Here is a 19,970-nt window from a genome sequence, read left to right as displayed (position 1 = left end):
AAGACTTGGAAAAATAAAAAAGTCTTTGCCCTCATGCTCAAAAAATATTAAACTTGGCACCAGGACGAACCTGGTGAGGGCATTCCATAACCAGGGCATCACCACTGCAAAAGCCCTCTCACACATCACCACTCACCAAACCTTACTTGGTAGGAGCACATGAAGAAAGTCCTCATGAGAAGAACTCAGAGTTTGGATAGATATATGTGGGAAATAACAATCCTTCAAATGTCAAAGTCTCAAGCTGTGAATGACCTTAAACATCAAAGGTCATTCTTAAACATCAAAACATCAAAAACAGCACTTTGAATTGGGCTTGGAAATGTACGGGTTGCCAATGAAGATGACAGACAGCTGTTGTAATATGTGTGTACTATGTACTACAATCAGTGTAATTCATGTTTTCTGCACAATTGCCTGCAGCTATATAAAAATGGAATCTGAGGATCATGCATGAGAAGTTCCTGGTGGATCATGATCAGTGACTCCTAAGTACCATACTTGAACAGTAAATTCAGGTTAAGGTAAATGAGTAGCTTTCGCTATGTGAAATGGCATAGCTGTAAAATGTACATGGAAACAAATTTAAAAATGAGAACAGTTGATAAATAGGTAAAGGGCAACTGAAGGGTTTAAGAAGTCCAAGTTAAGATTAGGCTACATGTGTCAAGTGCTGATTCCCTACCTATAACAAACAGGTGCATTGATTCTGTCTTGAAACTGTAACTTTTGATATGGAGCTCCACTATTTAATGCATTAGTGCTTTATTCCAAGACCCCATTAAGCCATGAGCACCAATGGTCAGAGATTACCAGAAGGGAGGACTAATGCAATTTATATGTCTAGTTCATTTCTGCTGTACAATAACACCTGCGTCTGCACGTGCCCTTCATTCTTTCTGTTGATACTCTCATACCATTCTAGATCCTTACACCTAATAGCATTTCACAAGGTGTCTAACATTTTTTTTGATGGGGAGAGGGATTCAGATCTAACACTGGATAAATAAAATTGGGGAAAGAAAAATGGTTCTCTTTCTCAGGTTTGTGTACACAGTTGGGGAATCTTTTATTTAAAATATTAATTGCTATGGCTGTAGGAATATGCAAAATAACTCATGTATCATTTGATTAATAACATAATAATTCCTTAATTTCACTAAGGACACATTTGCAATAACCTGTTTGAAGTATTGCACTAATCTCAAGAGAATGTAACTATTTGACTCCTTACCATGTAGCATTGTATCTGCCCACTTGACAGATTCATATTTGCCTTGGCATCAGCCCTGAAATGATGTTCAGAGTGACTATCCATTATCAGGGATATTCCACATCTTGACAGATGGCTTTGCAGAACCTTCCAGGTGAATACGCATGGGGTCAGGAGTGTACAACTGCAGCAAGGGTGCTCTAATCAGACCCAGACTCTGGGTACCAAGCAGCTGATGAACAAAGAGCAGCCTGGGATGATCTCAGCTCCTGATTTGCCTTATAGCACTAGCATCAGCTAATCAGGTTGCCTCAAGAAGCACCAAAACATAGCAAGTGCCCCTGGTTACTCAAGAGACACCTGATGTGTATAGGTTCCAACAAACCCTAAACATCTGGCTCTGCAGCCTCCGCTTGCATAGGCTTCATATACTTCACAGACAATTGGGTAGGCCTGGGGCTCAGTTAGAGTCTCCAGATCTCTGGTTTCCACCCAGAGACTCCAGATTTTTGGGGTCCTCTGGGTGTCCAGGTGAGTCAGTTTAATCTCTGGACTCTCAGCATTCATTTATTTTTTAAAAAAGTTTCTAGGTGGTCTGGTTCACAAGATATACACCAAAATGTCAGCTCCCCCCCTGCAACTTCTGTTAAATGGGCTTGTAGCTGTCTGCTCTAACCCCACCCTTTCAGGTTTGCAGCCAATAAGTGAAGTCAGGGTTGTGATTGACAAGGAATTAGCTAGACCCCATTGCAAGACAAAAATGTTGTTTTTTCCTGCTTATCTGAAAATCTCAAATTGAGTAAGTATATAGCTTTCAGTCTTTTTCTCTCTTGTATGCAGGAGCAGACAAGTTTAAATTTTCCTGGGCTGTTGAAGAGGGCAGAGTTCTGAAAACTTTCCCAATATGAAGCTTTAATCCAATACTTGCTTTTCTGGGAGTAAAGCCACAATGTTAATCCCACATACCTGGAGTAAATCCCATTGAACTCAACAGGACTTACTTTTGAGTAGACACGGTTAGGATTGTGCTGTGAATTAATGAGACTTTTGAGTGAACATAGCAAAGAATTGTGTTTGTGTTGTAAATCTTTCTCTCCCCCTCCAATTCTATTTTTTAAAGCAATTAGACAGGGCTTACTTAGGTATCACTGTTTTTGTTATGTAGGAAACTCATACTGATTTTATTTTTTTTAAATGTTCTGCAATAACCAACTCGTTTTGACTATAAACTATTATATGGGGTGTATGTATTTTTACATCTCCAATGTGTGTATATATATAGAGAGAGTCATTCAAACAACCCTGTGACTTAGGGTTGCCAACTGGAAACCAAGGCAACTCACAATAAGAAATAAATCACTTTAAAATCCAATAACTATAAAAACAAGTATAAACAGTTGCAAAACAGCTTAAAATGCATGATTCTGAATTTTGGGATGGTTGAGTGAAGTTCCTTATCAAGTAAGGTTGCAGGTCTGTGCACGCTTCCCTGTTTGAATAAACCCCATTGAATACATTGGGACTTGCTTCTGAGTAAACAAACAGGATTGCACTATAAATATCTTTACAGGTTGTGTAAATAATAAATATCTTTGACAGTCATGCTTATATAAACATTTCTTCATACTATGTCTCAATAGGTATCTGATTTCACACTATGGTTGTACATTATTATTTCCTCTACATTTTAAGTGTGTCCTTCTTCCTTGGGGTGGTCATGGTTCCTCTCTGTTGTTTTCATCATGAGGGGCAGATTAGGCTGAGAGATGGCAAGTAGCCCATGGTCACCCAGTAAACTTTATAGCTCATTCCCATTTTAAAAAAAATGAAAATGTTTTACATGAAGGCGAAGTTTATTAAGTAGATCCACACAATACGTACATCCAATTCACATTTAAAGTGTATGACTTCCCCTAAAGAATCCTGGGAAATGTAGTTTCCCCCTCACAGTTATAGTTCTCACCACACTTAACAAACTACTGTTCCCATGATTCTGTGGTATGATTCATGTGCTTCAAATATGTGTTGAATGTGCTTTAAATGAATGGTGTGGATCTGCCCTAGGTATGCTGTGCATTCATTAGTGAATTGAAAAGAACAATTTTGAAAGACATTTTTTTTAATTGGGGTATGGGCTGTAGCTCAGTGGTAGGGCACATGCTTTGCATACAAAGGTCCAAAATTCAATTTCCGGAAAAGACTATTGCCTGGAATCCTGGAGAGCCAATGCCAGTACTGAGCTAGAAAGTACCAAAGTACCAAATGGTATAAGGCAGTATAAGTCGGTATAAGCTTTGTTTCTAAAAGTGGAAAGAGACCCAAGGGCCACAGTGACTCTGAAATTTATTTATGTATTTTATTTACAACATTTATATACTGCTTTATTGTAAAAAATCTCAAAGCAGTTTACATAAGGAATTAAAACAATAAAATTATTGGCAAAAACAGTTACAGGTATTTAAAAACATTCAAAACAATAAAATCAACAATGAGTTAAAAACAGATAAAAAGCACAATAACTTCTACATGCCTGGGTAGGCTTGCCTAAACAAAAACGTTTTTAGCAGGTGCTGAAAAGAGTACTATGAAGGTGTCTGCCTAATGTCAATCGGCGGGGAGTTTCAAAGTGTAGGTACTACCACTGATTTCTTAGAAGAGCAGAACAAGTACTATATGGCACCCGTAACATGGAAAGCACACTTTGAACTTGGCCTGGTAGCAAATCAACAACCAGTGCAAATTTCAGAGGAGAGGTATTATGTGCTGATAGGGTCTCACCCATGTCAGCAATCGTGCCAGTGCATTCTGCACTAACAGCACCCCGGGTCAGGTTATGCTGCATGGGGATTTCTGTGACCTTGGCTGACTGGCTACCAGGATTTTTTTAGTTTTTGTTAGGAACCCTGACTGGTTGTGGGATGCTGAGTTTTCTGCCTTACTCAAAGGAATCTTGTTGTGGTTGGTATGGTACTGCAGTTAGGAAATCATCACTGTCTTTTGTCTTTTTCTATTTGCATTTCATTTACCTCTGACTTTAATCCCTTACATCCATAGAAGCAACAACAGTGGTTCCATGCGCTCAGCTCAACCCCCTTGAACCCACTGATGATGCAAGTTGTTGGTTGCATGATGGTTTGTTTCTTGTCCAATAGTGGTAAAAGAGGATTCACATACTGGGAAGTGTGGCTTCAATTGCTCTTGTTCCCAATCTACTGCCTGTGAAGGTAGACCAAACCATGTGTGTTTTCTCTGTCAGTTATTACTCACTGAAATTGGGTTGGCTATCAAAGTGAGTTTATAGCAGCCCATAGGGTAGCCAGGACAGGATAGAGACTTTTCTTAACTCTTACTCCTTTCTCAAACCTCTCTCTGCAGTGAAGGGTCAAGTCTGTAAAGAAGTTTGGAGCAGCCATGTTAAAAGGCAGGCAGGGCATTCCAGAAAGGGAGCTGCCAACTCTGCTTGGATATGGATACATCTGCTGAGGATCCCTAGTCAAGCCTTACCAACAGCACAATCCTAACCATATCTACTCAGTAGTAAATCCTATTGAGCTTTATGGGGCTTAGGCCCTTAGTAAGTGTGTTTAGAATTGCAGCCTTCAGGGACATCCATCTTTTCTCTTGAGTGCTCCCATCCAACATCTCCACAACACTAGGCTCCTTTCTTCCTACAACAGCCTTCTGGTGACTGGCCTGGCCTGAGGGCACTTAAACCCTTCTTGCCAGAAGCAAGTAGGCTAGATTAAATGTTCCCTCCCAGGCTCCTGAAGCAGGTGAGAAGGAATGTTCCCATCACTTCAGCTGGACCTGGGAATACCCTCATTTAGCCAAGATTTCTATCTTAATTTCCACTGGGAGATTTTTTGTTTGTTTGAGTGGTATGCTCCAAGCAACTGTGGTTGATGCTTAATGTATCATGCTTAATGACATCAGTAGGGCCCGTCCCATGACATCAGTAGGGCCCACACTGAAATCTCCATGTTTGGGATGCTACCGGTCTCAAAGTACAATGTCTGGAGAGAGATCATAGAATCCAGGGAAGCCAGTGAGGGAACTAGATCCAATGGAGTATTGTTTTCAGGGGCCAGAACAGGGAACTGCAGTCACCCCATCCTAGCCATAGTCTTGGATTTCAGCAAGCATATAAGCCTAGAACACTATATAACCCTTTTAACTTTGGCTTTTGAAATTCAGTTTCAAAAGATATTTGTACTATTTGTATTATTATATTAATGCAACAATACTGAGTATTAATTTGTTAAATTCAGTATTTATACTCCTCTTAAATCCCCAAATCTAACAATATCTAAAACTGGAAATATGGATACAAGTTTGAGCCAGAAGAATTTGAGCATTTCACCTCAAATTAGAATTTTAAGTGTGTTTTTGGAACTTTTAAAACTGTTTTTGCTTCTTCTTTTTTGTTTAATTGTTTTATCTTTGCTGCCCTAGGCTCCTTCAGGAGGAAGCGCAAGATCTAAATTCCATAAATAAATAATAAATAATACATTTATTTGAGCTGTACTTCTGAGCCTAAGGGTGGAGCCAGATGTTAGGAGGAAAACACAGAATACCTAACGTCATGCTTCCTTTGTAAAGCTAACGTGGGTGGGGCACTTACAGGTGGGAGGGATTTTTCTCCATAAATGTCTCTGGATAGTTTTTAATTGATGCTTTCCCCAGTAGGGAGATGAAACTGCAGGGTAGTTCAGCAGAAAATAAAATAGCATTGGAGGTGGGATTTGCATTTACTTACTTACTTAAATGTAAATGTACTGCATTCAAGTCAATTCCAACTTATGGCGACCCTATAGGGCCCAAGGTCACCCAGTGAGCTTCACTTACATATTAATTATTACACAAACAGGTATCTTCAGAAACTTACATTTTCCTATCTTACATTCCAGAAATAGACAAAACACTTCTATCTTTCAACAAAATTAATGTTCTGTGCTCTTCATTCTCTCCTTTCAGTCAAACTCAGTTGATTGGAATTGGTTGAGATGGATAAATTCAAACACGTTATCAGCCATTCCCAGTCAGATGTAAAATGGTGACACATCCAGAAGACAGGGGGGGTACGGTATTTGTATGGGATAACTGGTAAGCACAGGAAAGGTGGAACACCTTTCTGCCGATCCTGCCCTGTAAGTGTCCTGACTCTTCTTTCTCACATTATCTTGTGGAAATGCACATTTGCTGAGATAGCATCTAGCTCTGCCCTAAGCAAACTTTGATTGGATGTCAACTCCATCAAGTTTCTTTGCAAATTTTAGTTTTGAAACCACAAGCTGGGGCCAATGTCATGACACCTGAATCTAGCAGTGATCTGGAGGCTGCAGGGGTTCCTGATAGGGAGCCAAGTCAGGTTCAGGGTTTAGAGCTGACTGCTGAACATAGGAAGACCATTGCACCAGAGGCAGTTGGGCAGGAGCTCCCAGAGGAAACTCCCAGACCACCAAGACACAGAGGGCCAGAGCCTGGACCTTCACAGGCACCTTCTGCAAGCCTGAAGTATCAGATGCTTGTTACCACACATCACCAGTCTGGTGGCACAGGGAACACACCAGGAGGGAGGCTATGCAACAGAGATGGAGTGCTCATTTTCAGGCCATAGGATTGGCCGTTTAAGGCTCTGAAGCTCTTGACAGCAAGGGTGGAACCTGGAGGAGGTGGTTTAGGGACAGAGGCTTCAAAGGCCTCTGTCTGATCCCACCTTTGGTCAGAGTAAGTTGCTCACTCAGAGCTACCCATGGTGCAATAACTTTGACCAGCCTCACCTTGCCTTCAGCCTTGCTGCTTTCTCTGAGGGATCTGGCACTGGACCTGAACACGACACTCAATAACATGAATCTTCAACATAAAACTACTGTCTGATTCTCACTCTTTGTATTTGTAAAAGATAATTCTTTTGACCTTTTTTTTTACTTTTAAAAAATCCTGGATTTATAATTCCAGAGTGGAGGCATTAAATAGCACTACTAAAGTTCTATACATAAATCACAAGAATGGGGGACACCTGAATAAATAAGCCTAGTGGGAAATGATATATAATGCTGCAAAAGTAAGTAAATCTGGCCTTTATTTTTGCCTTCAGGAAAGCATCCACAACAGAAATATAAATACAGATGTAAAATGTAGAAGGGCAGAATAAGTTATTACTGACATTATTTACAGAGTCAACACTCTGAAAACAATGCACCTGTAATAATCCTTCTTGCTCCCAAAATGTTACACTCACATTTGCCCTTCAAGTAGGTGAGGTGAGGATTGAGAAGTGATAAAATGGAAGGCTTGTGATAGTCTGAGGCAGCAACAGTGAGATGGCTCTTCTTGAAATTACATATATTTTCTCCAGGAGAAAAGAAGGGTTTACTCTTGCTGGAATTAACACAGGTCCTCTTTGCACATGTGTTAAACCTCACACCTCAGAATGTAAGGTGTGAATGCAACAGTGTGGCCAGGGCAGGAAGTAGGGGGCAGATTTTTTTCACTATCATTTCTATGCCAGCCATTTTGGAATATTTTGAGGAGATGTCAAGAAAACAAGGGGAGACAATGGGAGTAATATAGTCACAAAGAGAGAAGCGAAGGGCCTTTAAAAACTAGAACATGAACTGTGACAGGCAGCTAGCACAAGGCCTGAAAGAGAGGGATCACTGCTATGGTATTTATTCATTATTGCTAAGGGGTTTCTTCTGTTTAGAAATCCATAATTCAAGAAGACTTCAAGGAGAAAATAATGTAGCAAAAAAGAAATATTTGTTTTGCTCATCTTATGACATATACATAGTCACATAATAAAGTTCTGGAGAAATCAAATGGAATGCATTGACAAGGACAATTATTAATTCTTTTAAGGAAAAACATTAGCTCAGGAACAGCACATAGGCTTTACATGTATGACGTTCCAGGCCTGATCCCTACAATTTCTAGCTAATGAATTTCAAGTAAGAGGGACCTCTCTGTGACCCAGAAGTGTTGACCGTCATGACTGACAGTACTGGAAACAATGCAACATTGATCAGCTTCAGTGTAAACTGAAACATAAACAGCATCTCCTACGATCAGGAAAAATTAAAGTAACTCTGGAAAATTCTTTAATGCAAAAAAGGAGAAACTGACACAAGCAGAACATTTCTCTTTTATAAAGTAAGATTGTGTGTGTGATACACACACATACACACACACACACACACACACACACACAGAAGCTCTTAACAACATATGATGTTGTCTTGTTCCTGTATAATGGCAATGCCACTGCTGAATCATGGTTTATGACAATTTACATAGAAATGACCTGCTTTGTAACAGAGACACCTGTATATTAATATATCCTTTCCATCTTCATTATCTGCTGATCTCATTTAACACAGTTTCTGCATAGGTTGCAGTAGAAGGGTTAAAGAGGAGATTGCAATGGAGTGAAGTCTAAAAATCAATCATAAGTTGATTTGCCTTACTGCAAATCAGCAGACTTCAATTTTCTTACTTGTGAGATAGTTGTATTTTTGGAATCCATGTAAATAAAGTACAGGTCTCAAGTGTATTAAACTGGGCTCAAAGGCTGACAAGAATCCAGTACATGTAACCCTTCCCTTAGAAAGTCAGAAATGATCATAATCTGAAGGGAGATAATCCTTTAAAAACTTGGGGTTGTATTCAGCATAGCACTAAGCAGATCAGTCCATCAGCACAAGGATTTCTCCTTGCTCAATGGAATAATCTCCTCCTCTCCTCCCCCATGCACCCTCTAAATCTGTTCTGGTGGTTCCCCAACTCTCCAGAGTAGATTTGGGGATGGTGTGTGGGGAGGTTTTTTATCTTTTATTTTTATCTTTCAAGTTCTTTTATTCTCACCTTCTTATATGTGTATGCACATATATACGTGTTTTATGTTTGTATGTGTATGCATAATGCATTTTATGTATTTTAATAGTATTTTATACATTTTAATTTACTGTAATTTTTAATGTTTTATTGTGTATTTTATTATATATGTGTGCAATTTTATTGTAGCCGCCCTGAGTGCCCTATTGTAGGGTAGAAGGGTGGGACAGAAATATTTTAAATAAAATAAATGAAATAAATAAAATAATAAATAATTTCTATTTCAATTATAGCAATTATTTCTAAGATATATTCTCTTTGGAATTCTTTTTTGGTGCATTTCCTGCCTTTTGTGGTGAAGAGCAAATGGCTACCCTAATGGTACAAGGAAATATATATATTTCTATATAGAAAACTAGATGTTAGGTGTAATGGACAGCTGGGATTGAAAAAGGTAACATGTAAATTATTATTATTAGCAGCAGCAGTAGCAGCAGCAGTGTCTTGGCTCTTGATGAGAGAAGCAGATTCAGGAGTCTGAGGGCTCATCCAAATGGTGCGGGATAATCCACGTTTTCCATATCCGGTTCGTCATCTGACAGTCCTCACTCTGCCTGTTTGTTCGCTCTTTCCCAATTAAAAAAACGCTTTTTTTGCACCCACACACGCAGTGAGAGGACCCCTACTTCTTCTCGCTGTTTCCCAGCTCTGCCCATAACACTCCCCCCTATCAGCCAATTGGTCCGCAAAAATATGATGTATGCTCCTCTCCCCCTTGAACGTATGAGCGTGAAAGTTTGAATTTCCTGATGGTTTGGTAGTAGTGGCTGTAATGGAGTTCCTTGTTGCTCACCACTCTGGAGCAGCGCCGGCCGGGGGGGTGTCTCCAGGTGCCCCTGACCATCCAGGGGGATTGTGGGCAGTGAAAAGGGATCAGTGCTTGTAATCGCCGGGCGAATCCCCCCATAACCTTCGGGCTTATTCACTGCAGGGTTCAGCCCCGGACCGTTATGCGGCTCGGTGGCAGGAATGCTGCCCCTGAGGGAAGCAAACAGCCCCCCCCATGGGTGGCCGCTCTTGGCTCGGGCAGGGAATGCGGGCAAACAGCCCCACGTGCTGCTGTGTCAATCTGCACTGCAGCGACCAGCACAGGCTTTGTGGTGTTCCCTCTGATAAAAGAAACATGCAAACCACTTATATGCCTATAATTCCTGTATTTTTGTTTGTTTGTATTTGCGATATTTCGAAAAACCAACTGTATGCCTTTCTACCTTTAACGTTTCTGGAGATACACATGATTGCAATTCCACTTATTTCTCCAGAACAGCAAGTAACGATGTGTCATGTCTAGGAAGGTAGACCATCAGTCTCTATGGTTGCAGGTGGCTGAGACGCTCTAGCAAACCACTTATATGCCAATAATTCCTCTGGGTTTTTTGCTTGTATTTACGATATTTCACAAAAGCAACTGTATGCTTTTCAGCTCAGCTGGGCTGTGGAGAACCTGCAAGCTATGGTTGAAATTGACAAGACTCAAAGAGAGTAGCCTTGCAGGCAGGAAAGCAAAATTGACTAAGGGTGCTTGAGTGTCTGTAATCCAAGAGGAAAGCCTCTATTTCTCTTCTCCCCCCCTCTCCCTCGACTCTGGATGCCTGGAAGCAAAGACCAATGCGTTCAAGAAGGGCATTTGATGCGGGGGGTGAGGGGTGGGAGGTGGAGGTTAGGCAAAGATAAATATTTTCTCCGTTGAAAAAGTTTACAAACAACCACAATTGCAGATCTCACCCTGAGCAGCTGCCCAGTTTGCAGGCTGGCTAAAAATTAACCGCTGTTGCTGCTACTGCGTAAATGCGCTTTTTTGCATCTGCGCAGTAGAAGTTGCAGGGGGGCCCCCCAACACCACAACATTGCTCTGATAGGTTCCTTTTTCCCAGGCTTTCCTGGACATTCGCACACATGTGCAACAGTGGAAATACATGGTTGGCTGAGAATGAGGGAAGGGATATGGGGAACCACCCAAGAACCGCCCATCAAACGCCCACAGCTGTAAAGTCCGCGGTATTGCATCCGAGCGCCTGAAGGTACAGCGGATGATTCCCGGTTTAAAAAAGCAAATCGCATGATTTGCGGTATTGCAGGAGCGGATTTAACCACGCGAAAATGCGCCAAAACATGCAGCGTCATATGGATGACAGAAAAATAATGAAAATACAAAGCAATCATGTCACACATTTTACAGTCGTCTGAATGAGCCCAAAGACTGGGTTTTGCATAAGACTTCATTCCAGAAGTCAGCACAGGGACAAAGCATCAAAACATACAAGGCATATCAAGATAGAGAACAGGTATAAACTAGGCATGGAAGCAGCAATGGACAGTTGTTGCAATGACCTTATCACACCCAGACACTTTAAATAAAAGAGAGGTGAGTAGGCACTTTACATGCCCAAGCTAGATTTAGCATATTCCAGTTTTAGAAGTGGCAGCGATTTCTCCTGGGAAGAAAGGCAAATTGCTTTAGCTGAAGCCATCTTTTCTCCAGTCTCTGTGACTTTGGAGAAATGGTTAGTTCAGGCTCTGACAAACAATCCTCATTCTTGTCTCTCTGGAAGAGTCCAGTCAGTTCATTAGAATCTAATGTTCAAAGTCTAAGTCTGGGCTGGGTGAGAGTGAGGATTCTTTTAGCTTTGTCACATGTGAAGGGGGTTACTGATTTTAGTAGACTCACTAGGCACGGACCTGCTAGAGGTTTCTGGAGGCAATTCTCCTGTGATTTCCTCAGCCTCCTCCATAACATCTACAAACCCCTCTCCATTCCCCAATCCTGCCAAGCATTCTCCATGGGGCCCATGACTACTAGGAGTATTATTACATTTATATCCCACCTTTCCTCCAAGGAGCTCAAGGTGCTAATTTAGCTACCTAATGGTAGCTCTGTTGGGATGAGGATACTAATAGGAGAGCAGCAAGCAAAATAGAAGAGGCATATATTCAAACAATCTTTCCCCACCTAATTCACTCAGCTAACCAATCAGAAGAATATGAGGTGACAACATAAATCTCTCTCCCTGTTCTTCTTTGACACATATACTGTATCTGCCAAAATTCCACAATGAATTACAAGACAACCATAAACCCCACAATGCAATGTAGCAAGTATTTGAACAGACTACCCACCTACACATAACCATTTGCAAGTATTTTCCACTTTAAATTCTATTACCTTCCTGATGTGTGCCCTATTACTGAATGTAGTCTACATATTTATTCCTCTTAACATTTTATTTTCCCAAACAATCTTACTGAAGTACCTTTTCAGCTAAGTCCTTCTCATAATTTCCATTATCTTTTCCGAGATTAGGGCAGAGGTGGGTGCAAGGGAAGGGGGAACACCACTGTGCTTTAGTCCAAGTAAATCCCACCAACCCACCCAAACACACATTGTCGCTGATTCACACAATGACACAACATTTTATTGCAGTCAACCAACCAGGTCAAAACTAGATAAATGCATAAAATCAGAAGGAAAAAATGAGGATTTAAGAGCTAACAATCACTGAATGTCTAAGAGATATTACTACATTCAGAAATATTGCTAGCTGTTCAGTAATGAGTTTATTGGATCCCTCAAGGAAAATACTCAGAAGAGTTTCTAATGATCAACTGGGAAATTGCCTCATAAGGGTAGATTATATGTTCTCTGACCCCTTGATAAAATCTACAGTAAAAAAACACGCACATGGGAAACTGTTCCAAGTTCCAACTGATTACATGGGCAGCATCTATCCTTAATCAGAACTTTGGCAAATCTGCCCTCTAACATCTTTGAGGGTAAAATGTTAAAGTGTTAAAAAGTGTCAACAACCAGTGAACATGGTGAACAAGGCCCATTTGCTAAGGTATGCATCTCTTGGTTATCCACATCTTTTATTCTCTGTTTAACAATGGATTTAGCTTGCATTGGGTCCAAGGACAACAGACAAGGAGACAAACCAACAGTTCTCATTTTACCAATTAGCTCTCTTTTCCAAATAGACATAAAAGGATCGGGTAGCAACTAATAAACCAGAGACATTGGAGAAGTGGAAGAACGGATTCTAAGGAAATAATGAATATGATTTGTCCATGCTAAGCAGCTTAATGAATTGAGTCCAGCTTCCTAATAGAGGGTAGCGTTAGGAACACATTTGGGTGTACCCAATATAGCTCTAAGAAAAACGGACTGAGTTCCTTCTAGAGAAAATTTAAGCCCAGGGAACCAGATTGAGGCTCCATATAGAATCTGGCTGACAACTTTTGTTTACATACTTGTAAAGCCGCTGAAACCTATTTGCCTTCTTTTGTATAGAAAAACCTAAGGATTGCTTTGATTGTGTGCTCAGCCTTTGCCTTTGCTAAATTAGCCTGCACAGACCACTTGGAAGAATAAAAAACCCAAATCACAATATACTTGTAAGAGTCAACTTGTTCTAACCTGTGTCCATCCATGGACCAGGAGTATTTAATCCTCTTTTTGGAAAACACAATGATCTTTGCTTTTGCATAGTTTAGATATTCTTGCCTACAGCAGCCTGCAAATCCCATGAGCAGTCTTCTAAGACGTAACTGGGTTTTAACTTTTCCAGGTTTTAACTGCTGGATTAATTATTTTGACTTCATTTGTTGTGACAGGAGGCCAATCAGGAGTGTCAGGAGGCACATGAGGAGGATAGTTTGAGGAAAAAGTTTTGACTATCATTGAAGATAGTTGTAAAATGACTCTCCCAAACACTAGATGGTATATGGCATTCAGCCCCACCCAAGTTATGGACTAAAGCATCAGAAACTATATGCCTAAACATAGCAGAATTCTGGGAATATGAGGCCGATATCAACTGCTGCCATGAAAGCGGCTTCCAGCTTTTGGCATCTTAGAGGGATGTTATACTTTTTTCACAACTCGTTGTGGTAGGGAGACTGATAATGTTCATTATTTTTGTGATAATTTAGATAAAGATGGTGCAATTGACTCCTCACACTTGCACACTCTCTGTTGAACCAACCCTTAGCATGGCCCAGTGGCTGTTTCAAAGTACATGCTTTGGGTTGTAGTTTTAAATGTATTTTGGATGCCAAGATTTCAAACCTTGGTATACCACATTCTACAGCAGAGTCAGCAATTATTTGCCTATACATTTCCAACATTGGGGGTGAATCAATAAGCTCAAGAAAAGCATCCTCTGTAGCATTGGACCACTTGATTCTTTTGTTATCCCCTCTAACAGTAAGCATTTGGAATGGCAAAGATTGTGAATTTAATCTAAATTCCTTTGGTAAAGCCAGAGTCAGCTGGAGGGGCAAGTGATCACTGTCAGTCCGCTTCCCTATCTCAAAATTTAAAACAACATCCCTAGAAATCAAAGTACAGTCCAACACACTGGACCCATTAGAAGACATAAATGTAAATTCACCTCATTTGTCCTTCAACCCTTTACCATTTAAAACACGAAGTTCATATTGATTGGCAAATTGCAGCAAGCATTTCCCAGCAAAATGCATGCAAGTATCTTTAGACTGTCAGCTATACCCAGCAAGCTTCTTTTTACTGTCATCCATTGAACTAATATAATATGTGGACTGCTTGGGTGCTTGGTTCCCTATCCTGGCATTCCAATCACCCACTAAAATCAGAAATGCTGAAGGAAACTTGATTTTTTGCTAAAAAATAGCCTCCAATTTGGACCAAATTATTTGTAGGTCATCCTTCTGAATACGCAGGGGTAAATACATATTAAACAAAATAAGGGACAGTTCTCAGGCTCTAATTGAGGCCGAGGATTGAAATAATACACAGACACAGCAAGCTCGGTTGAACAAAGGGCCACTTTATTAAACTTCAAACAAACCCCTTAAACTAAACCGGCAGAGGGGAAATAGGTGCAGGAACTGTCTATAAGCAAGCAGCTGAAATACAGCTATCAGGTTACCAGCCCCTGCTGGGGCAAGGGCAAGCCCTTCTGCTTACCCCTTACCCCCACCACACCCTGCAGGTGAGCGGGGTTTTTTTTTCCCCACATCACCATCCCCCAGGGCCCAACAACTCCAGGCAGATGAGGTAAGTTGGCCCCAAAAGCAGCCTATATCTTGCCCCCAGGCCCTAAAGCCCTGACTTGCAGGCCTCCGGAGCCGCCAATCACCTCCAAAGGTGCCTAAGAGGGCCACCTAGCTGTCCTTACCTACTTCCCTTCCCACATCTTGCCACCACACAAGGGGGGGGAATCTCTATAGCCCACTGTCAAGAACCACATCTTGAGGAGGCTATGGGGGGGTGCAGGCAAGTGAAGCGAGACATCTTAGCACCAATGCACATGCTAATGTGCCGTTGGACAGCTCAACATAAATAGCAGATTTCTTCCACCTCTGAAGGGCCACACCTATTGAGTACTACATCTTATTACATAATTGGTATTATTGATTTAATCTTATTTCTGCTTTTAAAATACAATTTTACAATGGGCTCCTGTTGGGAGGAAGGGTGGGATATAAATCAAATAATAAATAAATACAATTAATTTTTCTATTGTATGCATTGTATTTTTAACTATATATTCCTTGTGTAATTTTTTTGCAATATGTTTTATAATAGTACTGTTATTCCATTATACTGTAATCTGTTCTTAATATCCAACAACATTTTGGGAATTGTATTAGAATAAAAAATTAATATGTATCTTTTTGCATGGGAATTTGAGAACAAGACTCCCACGTCTTGGAGGTCAATTTCACTGCTGTGGAGATTCATAATCTGAGATAAATTACGTATCACAGTGGTCTTTGATCTCCACTGATGTATTTTACCATAATATGGTGCAAGTACCAGAGCAATCCTTTGTAGATGTAACATCAGATCATTTTGCTGGTGGACAGAAAAGGTACTGCCTCTACTTTGTACTTTAAATGCATAATCTGATTTGTTACATTTATTAATACTTTAAAATTTAGTTTAGCAGAGAGCTGCTCCAAATCTTTCTTCAGTACTTTTAAAAGAACATAGATTAAAGAGACTGTTCTAGCCACTAAAGAGCAGTGGTCAGCCAAAAACTTTCCATCCTCATAGCTAGATGTTGCTAAATCATGTATTGATTTGGATGTCTTAAAAGGGTCTGCAGGAACACAATTAGGGGTTCCTAGAGGCCTTGTGGAAACGTGCTCCAGTACAGCATATTGATTACTAGTGGGGACGTTAAACTTTGTGGAAGATGTAGAACCCAGAAATGAATCAATTCTTCTTTGTTTAGACTTGGGCACACAAGAGCTAGAACTGGGACTACCTAAGGGTTTAATCTTTCCCATGATTGGGTGAGAAAAAGATATAGATATATATACACACATGCATATATATATTCACAGAGTCACCATAGGTCGAAATCGGCTTGAAGGCATATAACAACAATAAATACACACATGCACATGCACACGCACGCACACACACACATTATTAAACAATAAATTACTCTAAACAGTAAAACACAAAAAGCAATAAAACATGAAAAGTTAGTAAAATAGTAAAATTGATAAAAATGATAGAACACTAAAAACTTTAAAACTCTATTCCTATCTCCCCTCTCAGACTATAGTTTGGTAGATTTTCTATAGTTTTGGTAGAGTTTTTCCTAGTATAATAAAGTCCCAGTTCATCAGCCCTATTTAGTAAATTCAGAAATGCAATATGCTGTAGGTCTTCAGATAATTAGACATCCATCTTCTTAACCAGCTATTTTTAGTTTAATTTATGCTCCTCACACCCAGCTCGGCCAGGCCTTCAAAACTGGCCATGGAAAGGCCGGGAGTATAAAGTTCCCAGCTGCAGCAGTTATCAGAGCTAGACAACTTAATGAATTATTCCAGCAGCTCTCAAATAACAATGCTGCTCTCTTCTCCGCTTGACTTAGTAGACTCTTTCTCTCTTACATGTTTTATCAGAACAGGAGCACAACAGTTCCTCCTCTTAATCCAAACAGTAGCAATAGCTTCAAATTAAAAGATTTTCTTCTTCCTCAACAAATACACATAAAAACATAAAAACATAGAACCAGAAGAAAATACACCAAGGGGAGTGAATACCAATTTCTGCAATTTTTTTTGTTTGGTGAATATCAGTTGTAATCCATTCCTTCAGTCTGCGCGAGAGAGTAAATATACTATACCACTGCTAAAATAAGATAAGGAAAACATCACTCCCGTTCTTTGTCCATAAATCCTGGTTGTACTTTGCCAGAAGAACTGTTCATAAAAACTTCACTCTGTCCACCACCCCTCAGATGGAAAGAAAAACTCCAAGCCAAAAACTCCAATGGACACAAGGCTATATCTTCTGACTGAAAGAGATATCAGCCGACTAGACATCAAAACAAACTCCCTCACAATTCAGCAACCTCAAAACTCCAGCATTTCATGGTTGAACAGTAAAATAAATTAAACAATTTGTGTTGAAAAGTCCCAAGGATTCAGGAGGAGGCTGCTGTTGTTACTCCTCAGGCGCCATCCTGAGTGTCAGTCTATAAGAACACCATAATATTCTTCATTATTTTCCCCTGCTTAGCATACCAAGTATGGTGTGCACTTTTTGGGGAATACTACTGCACATCGTAGAAATCCCTGTATTAACCTGTTTTCTATTATGCATAAGCCTCTCTTTCAAGAGGCTACTACTAATTCATGAGTCATTGCAGCATATGAGTAATTTAAAATTATCACTGACAATGTAAATCATCTTGCATGGCAACTCGGAATTTTTATCTCTCTGGTAATCTTATTCTTTTCCCTCCTTTTGCCATAGGTTTCACACCTTTACCACCTTTCCAGCCACAATTCTAGGTATTTCAGAAGAGTCATTGTGTACAGTGATTCAACCTAACCTACATCATGGGTTAATTGTAAAACCAGAAGGCTGGCCCATTGGGGCAAATTGGGTACTGCCCCACCAACCTCAGTCTGGATTCCTCCCAGCCCACCTGATTTCTTACTTACAACCAGTCCAGAGGATGTCTAGGTGACTGCTTCTTCCTCCTTAATCTCCATTTTGCTCATGCAGAACTCAGCAGGGAGGAGGATAGGGGCAAAACTAGAATTAGTTGGCCCTGCCTGTCCTTGGCATTGGCTCCAGCTACTGTTGGTCTCCTTCCCTTGGCACTAGCCACTACAAATTAGAATGCCATAACGAACTATGGAGAATACAATTTTTTTTAAAAAAAATCAATAAATGAAATTTAAGCATTTTTATCCCGTTACATGGCATAATCAAGAGGGTAGAGACAGATTATGTATTTTTGCTGCCCAAAATTAGTAATCTCCATTTCCACAAGGTCATTAGGGAGTCGGGGCAGGGGGGCAAGGTATTTGCTAAAGCTCTACTCTTGGCAAGAGGTGCCAGCAAACAGTTAAAAGAAAAGAAAAGAAAACGTACTCACTTTGGTCTCCATGCATAGGCAGGGAGGGGGAGGTGAAAATGGAAGAAAGGAGGAGCTGATAGTTTTATTTGATGATGATGATGATGATGAAGAAGAAGAAGAAGAGATAAGGAAAGGCATTGTGACTAAGCGTGTGTACAAACAACAGTTTAAAGCGAATTTGATGCATCCCATGTGTGCACATTTTTCACATCGTCCACATGATGCCGTCATCTATATGATGTCATTCTCATCCAAGGACTCTCCTGTTGAAAGTATCATCAAAGGGGTCTTCTCTGGCTAATGTTAATAATGGTCAATATCAATGTCCAACAAAACCAGGCAAGTCAAAAATTCCAAACGTTTACTTCTGAACATATCAGCAAAGTCCCATTTCTCATTTCTTGGTGAATGTCTACAACAATATCCAATTAGGAAACTTTCACAGCAACATAAATACCCTTACTAATGAACATCTTAATGTGATCACCATCTGCCTTTTAGTGCGTGAGTTTTCATCAGCCTTTCCTGATTAGAGTTCTCTGTATTTAAACAACCATTGTGTTGCTAATATATCTGAATATGTCTGACCTTGAATTGAGAGAGAGAGAGAGAGAGATGGGGGGTACCCATGTTGCAGAAGAGTATTTTTGTATTCAGAGTGCACTATTCCTGAAGTAGGATGATGTCTTAAGAAAACATGATATGTGTGCCAAGGTAAAGGCTTCATGGCTTATTTATGAGGAAAGGGGCATACAAATTTGCTGAAGGGGAAAGGAAAGGAGAAAAAAAAATCTTTTGACATACCTTGTCGGTGTAGACGAAGAAGAGAATCACGACAGTGAGCTCCAGCACAAATATAATTAACAGCATGATAAAAAACTGTCAAGAGAAAAAAGGGTGGGAGAGAAACAAAAGCCGAGAAACATCAAAATTGGTTTCATCTTTCTAGTACTGCCCAACACGTACATTTGTGCATAGAAGGACTGGTCTCACTCCAGCCTAGTTTTCACTAAGGAACTAAATCATTACTTGGATGGTACAATTTCTCATTCACGTGACGGGTGTAATCCTTTCCCTTTTAGCCATTTTCCTTAAAAAATCACCCTTCCTGCTGCTGTTTTTTCCTTATAGGAAATGGGGGGGGGAGCAACATGGGGATGAATTTTAAGCAGAAAAAAGGTTAAGCAGGCCCTTTCCTCTGTTTTTCCTCTATTCAAACCTGCAGTGTTCCAAGACTGCTTCTGGTTAAAAAGAACAAGAGTCAAGATAAAGACTGCATGCCACATCTAGTCTGGCCCTGAAAAATGCAGAAGCTATGAGGCAAATAAGGAGAACCATGGATTGACAATGTTCCAAAAGTCATGACTTCTAAGCATTTTGACATATAGGGGAATAAATAATACTTGGGTTTTGTAAGTCAACTACCAGGGCTGTTAAGTTTCAGGGGGCTTAAATTTTATATCTGAACCAGTCAGCATGATATTTATTTGTTT

General features: G+C 40.2%; 1 protein-coding gene across 13 annotated transcripts in view; it reads right to left on the bottom strand.

The window, feature by feature from the left end:
• TSPAN4 (tetraspanin 4) overlaps positions 1-19,970 on the bottom strand; it is a 937,220-nt gene that overhangs the window by 100,660 nt on the left and 816,590 nt on the right. For all 13 annotated transcript variants that reach the window (XM_061610067.1, XM_061610064.1, XM_061610063.1 and 10 more), the window contains one exon: positions 19,282-19,356. In XM_061610067.1, the coding sequence (XP_061466051.1) occupies positions 19,282-19,356 (75 nt within the window). The remainder of the gene's footprint in view (positions 1-19,281; positions 19,357-19,970) is intronic.

The sequence above is a fragment of the Rhineura floridana genome, chromosome 2 (genome assembly GCF_030035675.1).
Source record: "Rhineura floridana isolate rRhiFlo1 chromosome 2, rRhiFlo1.hap2, whole genome shotgun sequence".
NCBI classification, from domain to species: domain Eukaryota; kingdom Metazoa; phylum Chordata; class Lepidosauria; order Squamata; family Rhineuridae; genus Rhineura; species Rhineura floridana.
This window is presented reverse-complemented; position numbering and strand designations above follow the sequence as displayed.